Genomic DNA, 20,562 nt, shown 5'->3' on the forward strand with positions numbered 1-20,562 from the left:
AGGTACGAACTCCGCCGCATGGCTCCTTCACCCATGGGTTAGAGAAGCCGACGATGCTGACGAAAGTCCTAAGGGAGCCAGCGCCTCCTTCTTCACTAGGAACACCTACTCTTGGTGCCATCTGACGGACAGTCAGGAGGCCTTTCAGCAGAGTCTAAACTTTAACTTTAGCCTTTAACTCCACTTACTGGGGGAGGTGGTGTTGAGACAGGAGGATTACAAGTGTGAGCACTGCCTGGGATGTAGAGTGAGCTCAGGGCCAGTCTGAGCAATACGGTGAGATCCCGTTCAAGTGTTTTCAAAGCAGAAGACAGAGCTGAGCTTCTAGCTCAATGAGCTTTTCCAGCGTTTATGCAGCCATAGGTTCGACTCTAGTACTGAGGGGGGTGCCTTTGTTGACTGAGGCCTTCAAGGAGCTTCTGGATCTAGAATGCAAAGGGCCTGACTTCTCTAGTAAGTTATAAAACCAGACAGAATAATACACTCTGAGTGGGTGGCACTATCGTGTAGCTACAGCAAGTTAAAATCTCTATACAGCTAATTGGTCTCTCTCTCTCTCTCTCTCTCTCTCTCTCCTCTCTCTCTCTCTCTCTCTCTCTCTCTCCCTCTCTCTCCCTCTCTCTCTCTCTCCTCTCTCTCCCTCCCCCTCCTCCTCCCTCCTCTCTCTCTCTCTCTCTCTCTCTCTCTCTCTCTCTCTCTGCTCTAACCCGCAGAACTCTGAAGATGCTCCCTCCAGTGCTTGTTTCTTCCTGAGGGCTGTATATAAGGCACAGTGACTAAGGGAGGGGAGATTTACACAGAGCTCCAGATAATATGCATTTCTCTCTTCTTTAAATCTGCTACGAGCTGACTCCTCAAGAGAATCCTTTTCTCTGTCTCCCTGTCATTCTGTATTTCCAGGCCCCTCTCAAATCAGTACTGATGTGGGAGGTGGCCCACAGGTCCTTGCAATGAAAGTGACCCCACAGGAAATGAATCTGAAAATTCCGTTTATTAAAACAAACACACAGTTCATGTGGGATAAAGGTGTGCACATCACATTCAGGTTTCCCTGCTTCCGCGGTTTTTAAGCTGGGCGTGGCAGCTCACGCCTTTATTCCCAAGCACTCAAGAGTCAGAGGCAGGGGAATCTCTGAATTCGAGGCCAGCCTGGTCTACAGAACAAGTTCCAGACAGTCACAGCCACATAGTGGGACCCCATCTTGAAAAAAACAAAAACAAAAACAAAACAAAACAAAGTCCAGCCAACCAAGAAACCCCCAAAAGCAAAAACCCCACCAAAACATAAGATAACCCACCCCCATTTTTTCTGTTTTCTCCTCTTCAAAGACACATTCTACAGATCTTATACAGGAAAAGCGTGGCGATCTGAACCGTGGTACAATTGTTGGCCTGTGAGACACAACAGACACATAATAATTCATCATTTTCAGGATTGGCTAGAAGCAAACACCAAGGGGGGAAAAAGCATTAAAAAAAAATCTGCTAAAGGTCACCAGCTTGATTTTCTCAAAACTCATGTGAGTACAAGCATGTGGGGAAAAGTATGATACTTGTCCTTCTTCTTAAATCTGATGATTTGACTTACATCACACTTACTTTCAAACTTGAAAACATTTTAAATTGGAGTTGATAATAAAATGGTTCAGGTATCTTAATAGACACTGCATTATAAGTATGATATTTATTATTTATTAATTCCAGGGCAGATTTTAATTATTTTCCTGGTATAGAGAAACGAGGGTCTTAAATGGTTAAACTGAAGTTTCCTATTAGTTAACCCACGATAAAATTATGCTGGTGACAATGGTGGTTGACATCCCGAAAGAATTAAGCTCTTTGGAGCCAATCCAAGTAAACAAACCCTTTTTCCCCTTTAATTAACACAAGCATCAATGAGTCAAAACTGATTCCAGCCATAGCTCCATACCGAAGGATATGAAATTGTAAAAAAGACGATTATTTTCCTGAAACTTCTGTGTGGAAGAGGACAGAACTTCCTGCCCTTTTATCCTGTGGGCATGCTCACAAGTAATTTGCAAGTCCTGAATGTTTAATTGCTAGACCTGTACAAGGGGCACTCCAAAGATTAGGTTCCCGTTTTAACTGCTTCAGAGATCTAAATTTGCACAGAAGTCTGGAATCCTCCTAGTGTACCCCACAACCAGCACAGAGTGCCCCAGTCACGGATGTTGACATGTGAACACAGGTTCATGTCTCTGCTCACTTTGAATGTGATTCTTTTACCGGATTCTACAGTGTTATTAATTGCATTATCTGTAAGCTGACAGTGGTTTGGTGTTTTTTTTTTTTTTTTGTTTTTGTCTGTTTGTTTTGACCATTAAATCTTCATGAGCATCCCACCAACTGTAACAAACCCCCTAGACCCTCCGGAACAGAAGTTTCAGGTTACAGAATTGCATTTGCTCATTGATAATCAGTCCTGTACCCTCTTCTCTCCCACCCCCGGCAGAAACTTTAAATGGGCATAATTCACTCCTTTAGCTGAAAACCCATAAGAGTTAGGAAAAATATCTTACCAAATCTATTTTGAAAATGTGTCCTTGCCATAGGAAGTCTTTTTACCCTCTCTTCCCTTCAGAAGTACTACCAACTTTTAAAATGGGAAGAGAATGGCAAGAGGAGGAAATAGATTTTACTTGGGTTTAGTGGTCTTTTAGGATTTGAAAACAAAAAGACGTACGTGTAAGAGGCTCTCCTTGACTGCGTAGATGACAGAAAGTCTGGAGGCAGCCGAGGCCTTCTGCTATTGACGGAGGGTTTAACTGTAATGAAAAATACTCGCTCTCGGTGCCTTATTGTGGGAAGAGAGCACTAGCCAGAGGGAGTTGTAAGTAAGGCAGAGAGGCTCTGAGAAACAGGGTGGAGAAGAAAGCAGTGAATGCTTTGAAATCTTGGGGAAGTGAAAAACTGGGGCCACGTCAGCCGGAAGAAGAGCCAGCCTCGAGGTCTGCTCAGAGCACAATTCAGGGACTTTGTCTCTTAAACAAGCATCCCGAGGCTGGCCGCCTCCCTTGGAGCCATGGGCTTATTTCTTCCGATGCTTGAACTATAGAGGGCCGTGGTTGCCTAGCTATGAACATGGAAAGTGTTCCTTTGCACATGCTTTCCACGGTTCCTGGAAGTGGGGACGTGCTGATGTTATATTCTGACAGTGCCTTCCCAAGCCACGATGGACACCTGCCTGGTCTCCAGTGCAGGGGTAACCCAGCTGCCCTGGACCCCGGGTGAGCCCGAATGCCATGGGTCGGGGTACTTAACACCACAGGTCACTAGGAGGTATTTCAGGCATGGCTAAGGCGCTGAAGTGATTCAATTATCAAAGTACAGAGGATCCCGCCCCCCCCGCCCCCTGGCCTCTTTTTTCTCTCACTTCTCTTCTTAAGTTTTCCAGCTAAACAACGAAACTTCTGAATGGATGCGATGTAGGGACATGTTCATGCAGCGTCACTCAAAAACTACCACGGATATGAAAGCACCTGTCACAACACATGGTTTACTTTTACTCGCAGAATCGAAACTATCATATACAAATATCGAGAATAGTGGTAAGGGGACACACAGAGAGCCGGCATTGTGGTGTGTGTGCGTGCGTGCGTGCGTGCGTGCGCGTGTGTGTGGTGTGATTTCTTTGTTTTCTTATCGTTATTCTCATGAAGAAATCCCATGGGGGAACATCTTTCTAAACATCTCAGCTGTTCACTCCGCCTTGGAGGTGAACACACAAACCCAGCCTAATCCCCCCAGCCCTCTAACAGAGAGGGGTAGAGAAAGAGAAAGGGAAGGAAAAGAAAAAGGCACAAAAGACTATAAACGTGGGAGCCATTAAACTGGACTGTGGCTACACGGGGCGACATCTTATCAGAGGGTACTTGAAGGACAATTCTCATTCCCAGGATGTCAGCCATATCTCAGCTCAGGACACCAGCTTTAATGTTTATTTTGTTTGTTTATAAATATGAAGCAGAAATGTAAGGTCTTGGGGGGTGGGGGGTAGCAGAAAAGAAGTGACACCAATCTCGTTTTTTTTTTTTATACACTCCCCTCCTCCAGGCCGGTCTGCAGGGTCAGATCTCTAAAGTTGGGACATGGAATCAGCTTTCATTCTCATGAGGGGACAGTTCTTTAAACATGCACAGCCCGGAGTGTCCAGGATGGTTCTCCTTCCTCTCTTTAAATGCTGCGGACGAGAAAGGCGCCCACTCTGCTAGGAACTCTACATCAATGTCCCGGGAGCCCCGAAGATCTTCAGCCTCCTCTCAGAGACTTAAAGGATGGCGCAGAAGAACTTCTTCTCCCGAAAGGGATTTTCTGAGGCCGGGACTGGGGTCAGCAGGGGATCTTCCTTGGCATGTGCCTCACAGTAGGCCATCAAGTCTGCAGCTGCCTTGGACACCTGCATGGGAAGGCAAAGACATCTGAGAGGATGGACAGGCACGGACCCAAACACCACCGCTCAGCCACTCAGGACCCCAGCTTTGGGGTCCTCCACCTTGGCGTTCTTCCGGCTAAGCACTTGAAAGCCAACGGATGTAAGTGAAGGGCTACACCCTGCCTGCATAAGCTCTGCTTCCTGGTTGTCAGCGGAAACCGAGCTGACTGACAGCGCTGTGGCCAGCAGGTGGGGATTTAGGAGCGAAGCAGTCAGGGCCTCAAACAGAAGAGCCACTCAACTCGAGAACCGGAGAACCGCGCAAGAGCCAGCTTTCCCCTTAAACCTTTGTGCCGTGATACCTTAGTTGCTGCCCATGAGTCCCAGCACTGGTGGCAGAATTATGCCAGTGAGATAACCTAGGGAAGATATCGAATCCCACACAAAGGGTGCTCTTGACCTAGGAGAGTGATTGCTATCTCTCTATAGCCACGCCCCTGCTTCTGGAATGCTCCTTAGAATGCCTACAGCCAGACCCTTTCTAACTAGAAGGCATACTAACACACACACACACACACACACACACATGCACACTGATATCATATAGTATAGAACATATACATTACAGTAGCACCATGTGACTCCAACCAAGAAGGCTCCCCCCATTGGAGGAGCTTCCGGGATTGGGGAGGTGAGGTGCGCACTGCCAGCTCCCTGTGAGGAATTACCAATGGTGCTATCCTCTGCAGTTGTTGCACGTTTTTGTTACTTGAGGAGCTAGATTTAACTCTGAGAGATAAGCTGACATCTGTCGATGGGGTAGGTGATCCCCCAGAAGAATGTCATTTGGAATCAGAAACACGGAATCAGTCATTGGATTCTTACATGACACTGTATGCCTGTGCTGAGGGTCACCAACTGTAGGGCATGAAAGTCTCTCACGGTGACCACTGCAAGTATAAGCTTCTCTAAGACTCGGGCAGATTATACTATAACTACATTCCATGCTTCACTCCAGGTAGGCTCCATATATCTGCACAGTGATAATCAGACTAGCTTATATCACAAGTGATTTGTCCTGGCCAATGAGATGTGAGCAGAATCGATGCTAATTACTCTGGGGCAGACGAATCAGTGCATGACCTGCCAGGCACGCTTCTCTCTCCCTCTCTGTCCATTTGAACGAACAATCAGGACCTTGGCCCAGTTCACAAGTCTCCAGGAAGGGATCAGTGGCCACACCCTTGCTCTGGTCCTTGCCCGAGGACCAAGTGGATTAGACGTCCATCGCTTAGAGCTTACAACAGTTTTAAGATTAACAGGTTGGACACAGAAATCAGTTTTACGTTCTCAATCAGCAAACGCTCAGCTTTTCTTTCTCTGTTCTCTTAGCCGCCGGCCAGACAGAAGCACTATTCTAGACACACTGTGCCATAGGCCAGGGTGACAGTGACTCGGTGTGGAGTGGCTGCTGCTCTGGTGAGGGAAAATCTCACAGTAGCTCGATAATCATAAGCCTACTTTGTTCTCGACATCAAGTTAAAATTTCTCTTGCTCTATAGTAGAAGTAAAACTTCTCTGCTCTGCAGAGTAGACCTGTGTAGAAAGTGCCAAAAAATAGGGGAATGATTACTGCTGGGAAGGCCAGCTTACCTTGATCTGGATATAAACACAGAAATAAGCATTTGTTCCCCGTGACTGCCTTGATGCAGCATTACCAACCAGGTGGCTTAACGCAGCGTCAGAAATGTGATGTTTGAAATGAAGGTGTCAGTACGGTTGGTGCCCAACCCTCTGAGCGAGAATCTGCCCCGTGACACTCAGCGCCCAGTGGCTGTGGTGACCTTTTGGGATTCCATGCCTTGAGCACAGAGCACTCCAATGCTGACCCCTACCTTTTATGTGGCATTCGTCTCTTTGTTGCTCAAATCCGTCAGTCATTGCACGAGGGTCTGCCCTCACCCTGCTCTAACGCGAATGTTAGACGTGTCCCACCGAGCATCTTTCCTTCCCATCTCTGTGACAGTGCATTGGTATAAATCACCATCCGCCTTGTGTAGATGAAGGCTTGAGACTCGGGAGATTCCCGGAGCTTGCTTGCAGGCGGGCAGAGACGCACGCCGCAGAAGAACTCGGATGCTGATGTTTTGCCATTACGGGCGCAGCTGCCCGCATGCAAACGACTGAAATGCCTGGCTAGTTCCAAAGGTGGAAACGAATTCTCCATGCATCTTCCCTAAACTCAACGATGATGAAATGAAAGGAAAAGGACTGTTCTAGCCGTGGCTCCCCGAAATGAGGGCAAAGGTCAGACTTTGAGGGGAAATAGTGAACATTTTTTTCCCTGTGGCTTTTACTTATTCGAGCAATAGGAGTGGGTGGGTTTAACAGGACGCAGCAACTGTAAAATCCGCACTGCCGTACCCACATTTGTTAGGAAGAGCTCTACTACTCAACCACGGTGCTCGCACACAGGCACACCGCATGACGTTTCTGAAGCACTCTTTACCTGAGATTTTATTTTCCCTTTGTGTGTGTGTGTGTGTGTGTGTGTGTGTGTGTGTGTGTGTGTGTCTGACCGCGTGCACGTCTGTGCACCCCATGCACGCAGCGCTCCAGGAGGTGAGAAGAGGGCACTGGATCCTATGGGACCGGAGTTACACAGACTGCCACATGGGTGCTGGGAACCAAACCCTAGTCTTCCGTAAGAACAGCCAGTGCTCTTATCACCAAGTCATCTCTGTGCATCTCAAAGTACTCTTTATGGCACAGAAGATACTAGAGCGGGAAAATTAATAACATGGAACCGTTTGTAGTTTGTATCTGAACAAACAATTCTGAGCGATTTCCTTTTCAAAATATATTTTGTTTCCTCCCGAGATTGCTGTCTCTTGAGGATGATGACCCCACACAACACCGGAATCTTGCTGACAGCTGGAACAGCTGCTGGTATTTATGGCCTTTGCTGTGTCCAAACTGTGTAAACCGCTTTACGCCAAGTGTCGTTGTTAGTCTGTAGAAGAGTTGTATGAGTCTGTAAGTTACTAATACCCTCACGCTTTTTTCAGTTGATTTCTTTGAGACAGGATCTTCCTATGCTGTCCCGGCTATGTAGCTCAGGCTGGTGTGAAACTCTGGATCCTCTTATCTCTTGGGCACTGGGATTCCAGATGTGTGCCATCAGGTCAGCGTCCTGTCCTCAACGTGGGCGTATGGATTCTAGATTTCACTGAGTAAGTGCTTGGCTTAGGCGTCAGCTCAGAAGCAGAAAAATGTTCATGTTCATGTTCCTACATAGACCGTTACACATGTCCCTTCCCTTACAGTAAATCATGTGGTGCTCTTCCTGGATCTCACGCTTTGGGGTTATCCTTTCTAACACTCTGCACACAGCGTCTTTTATATTCACAGGCCTAGTTGTTCATGAAGACTCTCTCTGAACCTTGGAACAGTCCAAGAATAGCCTACGCTTAGATCCCTCGCCGTCACCTCCATTCAGCCCCACAGTTGGAAGCCCTTCCTTTCCAGGACAACCGAAGGGGCCCGAGGATAGAATTAAAAGAGTGGTTTGTGAAGTTGGATGATAAAAATCATTCCTTTATTTTTCACTAACCTCGAATGGAAATTTATCATCTCCTTTCATTACAAACATGAGCTGAGCAGGAGAGCGAGTCAGTCAATAGAACAAGATATTACAGTCACCTTCAGATCTCAACATCGTGCTAACAGTCACCCACTTTATGGTTATAGACATGGTATTAGACACTGTAAATAAAGGGACATATCTATAACCATAGTATATACTATATGGGTTTTTTAAAGTATTTTTTTAGAGATGTGCTATTATCTAAAGTGCCTTATAAAAATATTCTGTATTTCAACATAATTAGTTTCCTCTGTAATGTAAAAGGATCATTCTGAGAAGGGGAGCAAAAGCTTCAGCGGACAGCCAGTTGGGTCAAGGACATCAAAATGTGAAAGGAAGCTGGGTGACCCCCCTTGCTTTTGAAATGGTCATGAGTGCTGTCGCCATACTGTGACTCTTAACAGTAGTTTAAAAGTCCAGATTGGCTTATGTAATCCCCCATTTGAAATCACCAGTTCTTGCTCACTACACCTTGTAGAAACAAAACCATAAACAATATATTAAGTGATGGGCCCTGAATGTGTGGAACTCACTCCTCTCCTATTTCTTGTCCCGTTACTTTTCCCTTTCAGTTTTGAAAGCCCCAGAGTCCTCTCTGCCTTACGGTTTTGTATGCATGATTCAGAAGAACATCCTCCCACACACCCTCTGCAGCCAGCTCCCCTTTTCTCCAGGAAAGCAACGGAAATCTGACTCCTGAAAGGGCACTCATTGATCCCTTCCTCCAAACCGGCTTCCTTTACCTTTTTCTGTTCGGGCGGGACACTCTTCTCAGGCACAGAAGCCACCCCCTCCCCAGCGTGATTCTCCTTCTGAGCCCGTTTACTGGTTGCTTAATATGTTCTATCCCTTCAAGAACTATGCTGTCTTCCTCATCACTGTGTATCAGTGCTGATGCATGGAAGGGGCTCAGGTCAGTGCTAAAGGCGTTCTCAAATGCAACCTTCGTGAACAGACACTTCACTCAGCTAATGGCGGTGCATTCTTAAAAACCCCCGTGGAGCGAGAAGCAGGCATTGCATTTCTTGGTGCTAGAGCTGCAGGCAGCTTCACAGCATCCAGTGTTCATAAAATATCGCCAATAGCAAATAAGAAGAGGAGGGTTCTACTCTAGGGAACAGATAAACTCATCGGACAGAAGGACACGACTGGTGTGGTCCGTGGAGTTGGTGGACAGGGATGCCATCAAAGAAGCTATTGCAAATACTCTCTTTATGACCAAGAGCACAGGGTAAAGACAATTATAATCAAGACAGACACAAAGGATGAGCAAGACTCTTTCTTGGAGAAGGGGAGGTGTGGAGTGGAAACTCGGTTCCCACCAGGGGGCAGTCAGACAAGGATGAAGGGAGATGGCGTCTCATTGGCAGTAATGGGGGCTCTAATTGTGGAGATTAAAAAAGATGACACTGAACCCTACGGTATAGCACAGGACTGGTGGTTTGGGTATAAATGCATGGTTATAAATCCACACACATACAGACGTAGTAAAAAGGAAGACGTGAAGTGTGCATGAGCATATACGTGTGTTTGTATGTGAACACGTGCGTGCACTTTCTAGCTTTGTCCAGGGGAGGACCCGGGAGCAGTGAGCATGCCGCACATCCAGATCTGGGTTCTTAAATACCATTCTCCAAGGACCCAGGGCTCACCGGAGGAAAGGCTGACTCTGCGGCTGAGAGAGAAATAAAGAGGAGAACCTGCTTTCGCTCCAAACTAGGCAAATGCTCAAAGGAATGAAGGATTCACACCCAAAGGACACAGTAGCCAGCTTTTAGCCTGTGCTAATTTAAGATCCAAACAATAGATTACAGGAGCTGGAGAGAGAACTGGTGGAGTGGTTAAAAGCATGGCTGTTCTTCCTGCAGGTCTGGGTTTAATTCCCAGACATGGCTGCTTATAGGGGATCTGTGTCCTCCCTGCCCTCCTTGAGTGCCAGGCACACACAGAAATGCATGCAGGCAAAAGGCATGGACCCAAAAAATAAAGTAATAAATTGACAAAGATTATAAACCATTGATTAATGGGGAATACCGTAGCAACATAATTAAATACATAAAAAAAAAAAACCCAAACAATGTTTTATGAGGAAGAAAAGAGATACCCAGTCTTGGGCTACCTCTCCTAAGTTCCAAGATACTGAAGCTACAAAGGGAAGAAGAATTACTTCTCACGGGGAGACCGTGAGGATGCCACCTTAGGTAATAATCAAAGCTAATGTCACTAGTAAGTGACAAAATCAAGTGCCACTGGGGTGGGGTTGGGGCGGGGGAAAGAAACACTTTATATGGTCAAGGTTTTCTAACTAGAATTTAATCAGACCAAAATATCAGATAAGGGAGACGGCAAAATAGTTCAGTGGGTAAATGTCCTTGTCACCAGGCCCCAGAACCTGAGTTTGATCCCCAGGGCCCACATAGTACAAGAAAAGAAATGTCAGACAAGCCCAAACTGAGTGACCTTGCATAAATAAATGGACCACAATCTTAAAAAAATGTGTCAAGGTTACGAGAGGAGCTGTGTTGCACAGGACAGCTAAGTGAAGACAGGATTTCCAGTCAGGTCCTTTCGCTAAAGAAATTATTATTAGGGTAATTTAGTATTTAGATGGGGTCTCAAGATTAGAATGGAAATATGGATCACTATTGGGGCTAACATTGCATTACGATCATGGAGAAGAATGCCCTTAGGAAACGGACACTGGAGGCGGTAGGCCCTTTTCTTGACTTATTCTAAATGTTAGGAAAATAAAAGCCCTTGGTACTGTACTTTGTGACTTGTCAACTGAGATGCCTCCAGGACAAGAATAACTTTACAGAAGAAAGAATGTCATCACGTTTGAAAACACATTTATTTTTATTTATGGATGGTGTCAAATGCCCAGGGCTGGAGTCCCAGGTACTTGTGGGTTGCCTGACATGGGTGCTGGGAACTGAACTCCTAGCTGCTAAGCCTAAGGCATCGCTTCAGTCCCTGCTTTGGTTTTTTTTTTATTTTTTTTTATTTTTTAATGGGTTTCTTATTGGTCTGGGGCTTTCTGATTAGCTAGGGCGGCTGACCAGTAAGTTCCCCTCTAGCCCATGAGTTTACTTCCCACAGTAGCATTGATCTTCCCAGACTGACAGTTGCTGAAATCCAGGTTATGGGTAACCTCACCAAACTCAAACCAAGGAGTGAGGAGAGGGAGAATCTAGACAGCCCTGACAATGGCCACCGGATTACAGTTATCAGCTTTGAAATAAAAAAACAAAACAAAACAAAACAAAACGATTCTAGGCAGACAGATGAGATGCCTTGATGTGTCTGAGAAGTTGCTAATAGGCAGCTGTCTATGAAGACAGAAGTCAGACCTCCTGTCACATTGAACTGGAATGAAAAGCTGCAGTTCCACCTCTATTACGTCCGGAAATGGAGCCCATCTTCAAATTCATGCCTCAGAATGCACACAGGCCATCAGGCAAAGAAACACGCCCCGACAGGCTGTCATGGCCTCTGCCCATGGGAAGTTGTCTGTGCCCTGAAGGTTATCAGTCATGATGTCACTTCCTCAGCTGGTTTGCCTGCATGAATGCAGTTACCCAGAGCTGCCTCAGTCTTTAGTGTAGTTGATATTACAAGCTTACCCCACCAGGCTTAGCCGAACAGTCTTTCTTTTCTCTCTCTCTCTCTCTCTCTCTCTCTCTCTCTCTCTCTCTCTCTCTCTTTCTCTCTCTTTCTCCTTTTTCTTTTCTTTTTTCTTTTTGAGTAAGGGAGACTCCACTTTCACTGAAAACCAGGCTATTTCAAAAATTTAATTTCTCAGGGACTTGAAACTTCTAAACTTTTGTGGTATAAATGGAGGATCTCAAATTCTTGGACCACTGTGTTTTAAACAATTTTAATAAAAAGTGGAACACACACACATACACACTTCTTGTGGCTAAGACACAAGTCAAAACACAAAATTCGTTTATATTTCATGGACCTCATGCATCTAGTCTGAAGTTAATGCTTTCTAGTATTTTTAGTGAGCTTATACTTTCACTATGACCCTTCAGTGTGTGGAAGTTTCCTCTGCTGGCACTGTCTTGGTGCTTAGGACGTTTTGGATTTGGGAATGTGTTGGGTTTTTGAACTTAGACGCTTCCCCGGTGGCTATGTAAAATACACAGGGAGAAGGATATACTTGGTGCTGGACCAATAGCTACTGAGTTCTTAAGTATTTTATCAGCCTTCATGAAACAGACATTTCTCGCTCATATCAACCCAGACCAGAATTTAACTGAAATGCTTTTGCTTCATTTCCAGCAGCTACAGTAAATTAAGGCTGGCCACACTTGAATGTCTATAAGGCTATTGTATGTTTTACTGATTTTATCATCTACGGAAAATGTTATCAATTGACCCATAAAGAAGGGTATACCTTGTTTTTCCTAATAAAATTGAATATATCACTTTGAAGAAGGGATATTAAAGCTTTTAGCTCAAATGTTGGAAAAATATTTACAAAGTCCCACACCGAGTCTGTGTCCATTCTCCAGCACTGTGCATATCTAACTAGCTCACTTCTTGGATGCCTCTCTGTCTCTAAGCTCTCTGTCTGTCTGTCTGTCTGTCTCTCTCTGTCTGTCTCTCTCTGTGTGTGTTTCTTTCTTTCTCTCTCTATGTCACTGTCTCATGCCCTCTACCCCAGGGTCTTGTTATGCAGCTCAGGCTGCCCTCAAATCTGGTTTAAGCTAGTTTATTTCTCAGTACAGGATTCTCTGAAGTTCATTTCCTATGTGGTATATGGGTCTATATCAGCAAGATGATAGAAATTAGAAATGTTCAGACTTGACTCCCTAATTTATGTAGCTTCCAATTACTGAAACCAGCCTGTCTTTTATTTTTGGATTGTTTTAAAAGGCACACTGCAAATGGTGTCTACTTGTAGTCACACTGTAACACACAACAATTTGACTTTAAAACCACCTCTCCTACCCCTTTACGGATGTCGTTTGAATTCTCTCTGATTACTGCAGTTTTATTTAGCTCATCACATTCATGCTTCGAATCTTCAAGGAATCACAAAGGACACAAACACCGTCTTTGACTTTAGGGACCATGTAGTCTGTCAGGAAAATTTATCTAATAGAAGTTAAATTAGAAAATTTGGTAGGAATAGAAAAGAATTAATGAACAGATGAGAGTTTAAGCTAACACTTAATGAAGGAATATAATTTACACAAGCAAAGAGGGGTGTGGGATGGGGTGGAGTGCTCCCAGTGAGGAACTCAGAATAACCAGGTAAGTGGGAATTTACACAACACGTTGCTAGAGCAAGAAGGAGAATCTGTTGAAAAGGTATATTAGAAATATTTGGGAGAAATATGTGGGATCAATTTATGAGTCTAGCCAGATAAGAAACAATCACTCCCTTCATGCTCCTGGGCTTGGATTTTTTCCCCTTACCTTTAGAGTCCTTTTTTGTAACATTAAGAGTGGCCTCTGTCAAAGGAGTTCACCCTAGCTTATAAGTTCCTGGCTCCTTTTTTATTCTTAATTCCTAGAAATCATGATTTTTATACTGCAGCCTGACTTTGATGGCTAGAGATGTTTTATTTTTGTTAGCCAGAGATGCCAGACTATGGTGGTGAAACTGGAAAAACGTGGTAATAAGTCTTGCTGTTTACCTTGGGAGCTGAGGACGGCCATCTTGTGTCTGTCACATGCGCCAATCAGCTGAGAAATTCACTCTTCCCAGGAAACACCAATGGCAGGAGAAGCAATGGCTCATCATGGAGGGCCTACAGTTCCCAATGGCTCCCAGTCATCCCTTCAATTGCTGACCCTTCGACTGCATTCCTGCCCCTGTATTCTACGACATCTTGTGTCTTCTATAATTCTGTTTGATACCCAAAGAGTCCTAATATGGCAACAGTGAGATACTTCCTGAAAACCTACCGTCCTCCTCTTCTGTACACCCCGCCCCGCGCACTCTAAGGAGCTTTCTCCCTGTTTCACTATTAGCCCTTGTACACTCCCTGCTTTAGAAATCCGAGCATCCCCGTTCCCAATCCCTCTCTACCCCTCTGCTTCCACTCTCTTGCTTTTACTTCCTGCCCTTGATGGAAATGCTAACAAAGAAATCGAGAACAGCTGAGAAACTCATTTATTTATTCCTGGACTCATGAACAGATCTGAGTCCCATTTAGTCCAAATCTCCCAGGACATGATACAAAGGCTGAAAACCAAGGAAGGTTTCAAAACAAAAAAGTGTTGTCGGGCTGGGGATTTAGCTCAGTGGTAGAGCGCTTACCTAGGAAGCTTAAGGGACGTGGGTTCGGTTCCCAGCTCCAAAAAAAAAGAACCAAAAAAAAAAAAAAAAAAAAAAGTGTTGTCCAGGTCCAGTAGAGCAGGCTGGGCTACTCTGAGGGATAGGACACCTCTTGCTTATGGGTACTTTGGAAGCTCCAGTGGCGGCACCCTAGCTCCTCTTACTAACGCTCCTCCTCAGGTCACTTGGCTATGGCTGGTTCTTGCAGATGCACAGAAAGCTATTATGTGATGAGGCAACTGGAAGAACCACAAGCCTAGAATCATCCAAAAAGTCTGCTCTTAGCAGTGGTGGCACACATCCTTAATCCCAGCACTCAGGCGGGTCTCTGTGACTTCAAGACCAGCCTGGCCTACAGAGCTAGTTCCAGGACAGTCAGGGCTACACAGAGAAACCTTATCTAGAAAAACCAAAACAAACAAGCAAACAAAAGTCCTCCCCCAGGCTTCTGAGAGGCTCAGGCCTAGAAAGTAAGTGGAGCAGCTGAGAAATCTCGGCGTCCCTGAAGGATCTCTGAATGTGGATAACCAGCTAGCCGAGAACGGTGTCAATGTAGTCACAGTGTTCCCCAACAGTGAAACTAAAAATAATCTGTCATTTCCCCACAGTGTGCCTGCCTGGCTGTGAGGTACAGACAGATGCCAGCGTACAGGCTGCTGCAGTATTTCCATCAACAGAAGGTCTGATGACATCAAGGAGGACTCGGATGCGACTGTGAAGACCACCTGGGTACTGGCCACTCCCTGCACGGTTCACTGGGCTGACCCTTGCCTGTGCTCTCCCCCCCAACCCCCATCTCTCAGAAGCTATCTATTTGTCTCTTCCAAGGGCAATCACGAGTAAGCTTTGACATCTGTGGTAACTATCCTTCCAGGATACTTTCGCTTGTTCTGATAACAGGTCATGTTCGTATCTTCCGTACCTACCCCTCACTAAACCACACGTAAGTGAGGGCACGAATCCTATCTGTTCATTTCTAATCTCCCAAAGCTAACGAGTGCCGGAAACATAGAAAATCTCAGTAAAGTATTGATTAGACAAACAAATGAACGAATGGATAGATGAAGGAAATCTACGCATCACGGGGAAGGTTCTGGAAAGCTTCTTTGAGAACCTAATGATTGGCCTGAATCATCCCCAGCGAGACCATGCCCTTCTCGTTAGTAAAGCGAGAGGGGAAAGGCAGAAATGGAGGATGTTCAAGGCACTCGGGGCTCCTTTCGAGGGAACCAGAGGTGGCTGACATGACCAGTGTGGGCAAGAGGAAGGGGTCAAGCTGAAGAGACGCGCAAGGGGACGCCGCCGGATGGATAGGGAGCTATGGAATAATACAGTTCTCTGTGGGAGAGGAACACGATGAAATTTTATTCTGGAAAGCTTTCTTGGCAGCAGTGTGACAGACAGGTGATGGACAGCTGATGGAAGCCGGTTGAAGCAGACTGCAGGGACCAGGAAGGCAAGAACCATTGTAGTTAAGGATTCACTGAAGGGATGGCCTGGTGGAAGAGGGCTTTTCAGCTCCCTCTCCTTCAGGACCAGTGTCTAGCGATCGTGAAGAGTGGTGGAGATGCCAACCACAGCAGAGCTTCATGGGACAAAACCCCTGTTTCTCAGGACGATGATTGGTGGAGTCTCGGTCCCTCATAAAGGAAATGGGTGTCTCTCTGATACAGCAGTCCCTGGGCCACCTCCCGTCTCCCAGCGTTTAAAACGCCCACCAAGCTCTGTACTTTTTTTTTTTTTTCCAGTAAGGGAATGAAAAAGAAGAAGCAATGAAAGAGGAGGAGACAGAGGAAGAAAACACACAGGAAGGAGCCTTTGTCTCATTCACATGCAAGGAAAAAAAATAAACACCACAGAGAACAGCGGGATCTGAGGATGGTGTGGCCCAACACTAGGAGCCCGAGTTTCCAGGGGAAAATGTCCTGAATATTTATCTGCCCAGCTTCCTTATGAAGGTAGACAAGCTCTCCTTTCACTACCGAGGACTGAGTAGACAAAGGGAAGAGGTTCAAACCCCTTGCCCTGAGGTGGCAGGTCTTAACCGTGGCTATATATTGGAATTAACTGAAGATTTAAAAAAAAAAAAATACTGGGACCTAAGCCCTAAACCCAAGAGACCCTAATTTAATTGGCTTTCCTTTTGGCATATTTTGGGAATTGGTCTGTTTATAGAGTCCTTTGGGTGATGTGAACACCAACATGGGCTGAGACAGCTGCTCTAAACCGAGAACCAACAGACTCACTTTGTAAAGGGACGGAAGGTCATTATGTGGAGTCCTGTGGGCTGCGTAATCTCTGCTAACACCTCTGTTCTATGGCTGGAGTGCGACTAGAGCCACCCACAGAATGTAGGTGAATGACTGTACATGTGTTCCAATAATACTTGGTTTATAAAAACAGCGTGGGCTGGGTTTGTGTCCCGAACCACGTTTTATTGCCTACTGCACTGTCCAATGCATACGCGGACCGATCCAGATTTTTTTTTTTTAAGGTGTAGAGGAAGGAAAAGTAGAAAAATGCTGTAGGTCTTTAAAAAGGCAATTGGAATAACGTTCTATTTTTATTTTAGTACAGTGAGATATGTTTCTGAGTTCCATTTCCTGAAGTGTTTCTAAGGAAGTGCAATTGAGAGAAATTTACCTCTCCGGCAATCCATCCTATAATAGCCGTCTACTCCCAGTGACAGTGGGGCTAGCTTCACACTCGAAATACGCCAAGGGACTGAACAAAGCCTGGCCTTTATCTAAATTAGCCCCAGTAAAGCTGTCAGGTTAAGTCTGGGGCATGAAGTGACAGCAGATTACTAACCTTCCTTAAACATCCACGTTGCTCGACTTTCTAAGGGAGAATAATAATGACTCTGTGTATGGACATTGGAGGCCGGAGGTGAATGCCGGACATTGTCCTCCATCTTTCCCAACCTCAGTGTTTGAAACAGGGTCTCTCACTGGACACAGAGTTTGCTGTTTTTGTTAACTGGCAGGCTGGCGAGTCCCTGAGACCTGCCTATTTCTGAGCACTACCACACTTGGATGTTTTCTTTTTCCGTCATTTATTTACAGTGCCCCCTTAGTGTGCGTGCGTGTGTGTGTGTGTGTGTGTGTGTGTGTGTGTGTGTGTGTGTGTCTGTAGGGGGTAATATGTATGATGTGTACGTGTATGGTGTGTGTGTAGTGAGTGTTCGTGTATGTGTGTGGTGTGTGTGTGTGATGTGCACATAATGTGTGTGTGTGTGTGGTGTGTTGTGTGTGTGTGTGTATGTGTGTGGTATGTGTGTGTGTATGTGATGTGTGTGGTGTGTGGTGTGTGTGTGTGGTATATGTGTGTGGTATGTGTGTGTGTTGTGTGTATGTGTATGTGGTGTGTGTGGTATGTGTATATGTGGTATGTGTGATATATATATATATGTGCATGTGGTGAGTATGTGTGCAATGTGGTATATATGTGTATGTATGTGGTAAGTGTGTGTGGTGTGGTATGTATGTGTGTATGTGGTGAGTGTGTGTGTGTTGTATGTATGTGTATATATGTGGTAAGTGTGTGTGTTGTATGTATGTGTATGTATGTTGTGAGTGTGTGTGTGGTATGTATGTATATGTATGTGGTGAGTGTGTGTAGTGTGTGTGGTATGTATGTGTGTGTATATGGTAAGTGTGTGTGTGATATGTATGTGTATGTGTGTGTGGGTGTTGTGTGGGTGGGTGGGGGGTGGGTGGTTGGGGTGTGTGTGTGGGTGGTGTGTGTGTGGTATGTATGTCTATGTGTATGTATGTGGTATGTGTATGTATGTGGTATGTGTATGTATGTGGTGAGTGTGTGTGTATGTGTGTGTGTGTGGTGTGGTATGTATGTGGTGTGTATGTGTGTGTATGTGGTAAGTGTGGGTGTGTGTGATATGTATGTGTATGAATGTGGTAAGTGTGTGTGTGTGTGTGTGTGTGTGTGGGGTGTGGTGTGTATGTGTGTATGTGGTAAGTGTGTGTGTCTGTGTGTATCACAGTGCACACATGGAACTAAGATGGGGTCAGTTCTTTCCTTTTACTCTGTGTGTTCCAGAGCTTGAACTCAGAATGCTGGGCTTGGTATCAAGTAACTTTCCCATGGAGCCATCTTGCAGGCACCCAAATCCGACTTTTGTGGGGATGCTAGAGATGCAAACTCAAGCCCTGATGTTTGAAGGAAGGCACTCACTCACTAATGTGTCTACCTAGGCCCCAAGTGTGAAAAAGAATCAGTAAGATATAAAGATGAAAAAATTGTCAGTGATGAATGAATAAAACAGATTAGACTCCTAAAATCAGCACTAAGTCTTAGGTACTGAATGGGACAGAGAAGGTTAGAACCCAAAATGAGAAGATCCTTATGGGGTCTGGGAGGCGGCCATTGATGTCTCAAGTGCCCACCCTCTTCCTTGGCTGGAACTCAGACTGAGCCCATTTTTCTTTTTGCTGTGGTATTTATTTGTTTATGATTTTTTTTTTAAGACAGGGTTTCCTTGTGTATCCCTGGCTATCCTGGAACTCACTCTGTAGACCAGGTTGGCCTCAAACCCAAAGAGCCGCCTGTCTCTGCCCCCCGACCATGGAGATTAAAGGCCTGCACCCCCTGGCTTGTTTCTGGTTCAACCGGGACCCCACTTCAATGCCTATCATCATTTGACGTTGGGGAATCCTCAAGAAACCAAAGATACTTTAGAGAAATTAGTATCCGTGGGATTGTTAGATCCCTCTCCCTTCCTTCCTGGTATCACCCATCTCTGTGAAAAGCCAGTCGAATGGCAGTTGGGCTGCAAGGCGTTTGCTCCCTCGTCAAGTTAGACGAGCTGCAGATGACATCGTCCTCACCTTTATCCTGTCGATGCTGGCTTCCATCTTCAGCTGCTCTACCAGTTTCCTGGCTTGCGCTATGCTGGCGGTATTGTTGCTGGCCATTGGAGAGCTGGACAGGGTCTTCAGACACTCTAGAAAGCACGGAGGAAGACGGCGTCAGAGAATCCACAAGCTGCCAGACACGCGGTCCTTCACCGCTGGTGGCTCTCAAAACAATGCTGGTAACCAGGCTCAAGTCTCCAGCCACCTATACATCCCAGTCAGCATCATGTCTAACGAGCAGGCATTGATTTCCCATTTCTGCCCTGCCCCAAAGAGTTTCACCTAGTCAGGCAGAGAAAAACGCACTGACATATACATATACACAATACGTATATATGATGTTAAACCACTTTAATTTAATTTGTAAATGCCCTGGAAGCGGTAGGGTTCTGGTACACACCATCACTGTGCGGCTGCCGTCGGTTGTGGGCTGTCTATTGTCTGGGGCTGGGTAAAGTGTCCTTAGAGAATGAGAGGGAAGGCTGAGCAGAGCGATCAAGGGCAAATTTGATTTTCCTTTCAGGTCTCACATTTTCCAAGAGCCTCGCAGACTCAAGCTCTACTCCGCTGCTTAGCTGTGACCACCTCAAACTGCCTACCACAGGGATGCCAAACTGGGACAGCAGGGGTGGTGATGAATATGGGGGTGGCTTTCCAATGCCACTTAATTGCACACTGTGAAGAGCTGTCCCCAAGTACTCTGACTGTGTCTGAGTTCACAGCTCTTTGCCCACAGCTATTTTTCTTAGTCCTTCAGGGACACGTCCACAGCGTCCAGGGGAGACAGAACCTTGTCTCAAATGCTAAAAGTGTGCCCTTGTGCTTTGAAAGGGAAGTTCTCTGCCAGTGTAGATGGAGAGACGGTGTTTCTGCTAGAGCTCCCAGGCCCCCTCCTGTGGCATGCCTCCCACACCCTTCCAAACCTATCCTAGGTTTTATTGCTCTTCCAATTGTTTCTTGGCTTACCAGATACACCATCTTACTGTATTCTTACTGTTCTTTTAAAAGATCATTCTGTTTCATGTTTGGTGGTGCCCTCCCCCAGCTCTCGATTGGGTCTTGCTTCTCATCAAGGTCCCACGTTATCATTTTTAAAGCTGCCCCTGGAGGTTGCTGACATTTGATAGGGTAGCAATATCCAAGGGCTTTAATTTAACTACAGTGCCAGACCCAGGAAATGAAACACGACACATGGCAGAGGTCAACACTGGTCCGTTCTTGTTCTGGATCCGTTATATTAGCAGCTGAAATGCTGGCTCACTTTGGGGAACGTTTATTTTTGTGTAGGGATGGTAGAGGACCAGGTTCTTCTCAAAAATGAACAAGGGCACAAAGAAAACCCAAGGGATGAAGA

At 45.7% G+C, this 20,562-nt stretch overlaps 1 protein-coding gene across 2 annotated transcripts in view; it reads right to left on the minus strand.

Annotated features, from left to right (window-relative positions):
• Positions 1-972: 972 nt before the first annotated feature.
• The window catches only part of Gng2 (G protein subunit gamma 2), a 99,469-nt gene continuing 79,879 nt past the window's right edge, over positions 973-20,562 (minus strand). For both annotated transcript variants that reach the window (XM_032918322.1, XM_032918323.1), the window contains 2 exons: positions 19,182-19,297; positions 973-4,417 (listed from right to left, as the gene is read on the minus strand). In XM_032918322.1, coding sequence (XP_032774213.1) covers positions 4,289-4,417; positions 19,182-19,268 — 216 coding nt within the window. In that variant the 5' untranslated portion in view covers positions 19,269-19,297 and the 3' untranslated portion in view covers positions 973-4,288. The remainder of the gene's footprint in view (positions 4,418-19,181; positions 19,298-20,562) is intronic.

This window comes from Rattus rattus, chromosome 12, assembly GCF_011064425.1.
Source record: "Rattus rattus isolate New Zealand chromosome 12, Rrattus_CSIRO_v1, whole genome shotgun sequence".
In the NCBI taxonomy this organism is placed as follows: Eukaryota; Metazoa; Chordata; class Mammalia; order Rodentia; family Muridae; genus Rattus; species Rattus rattus.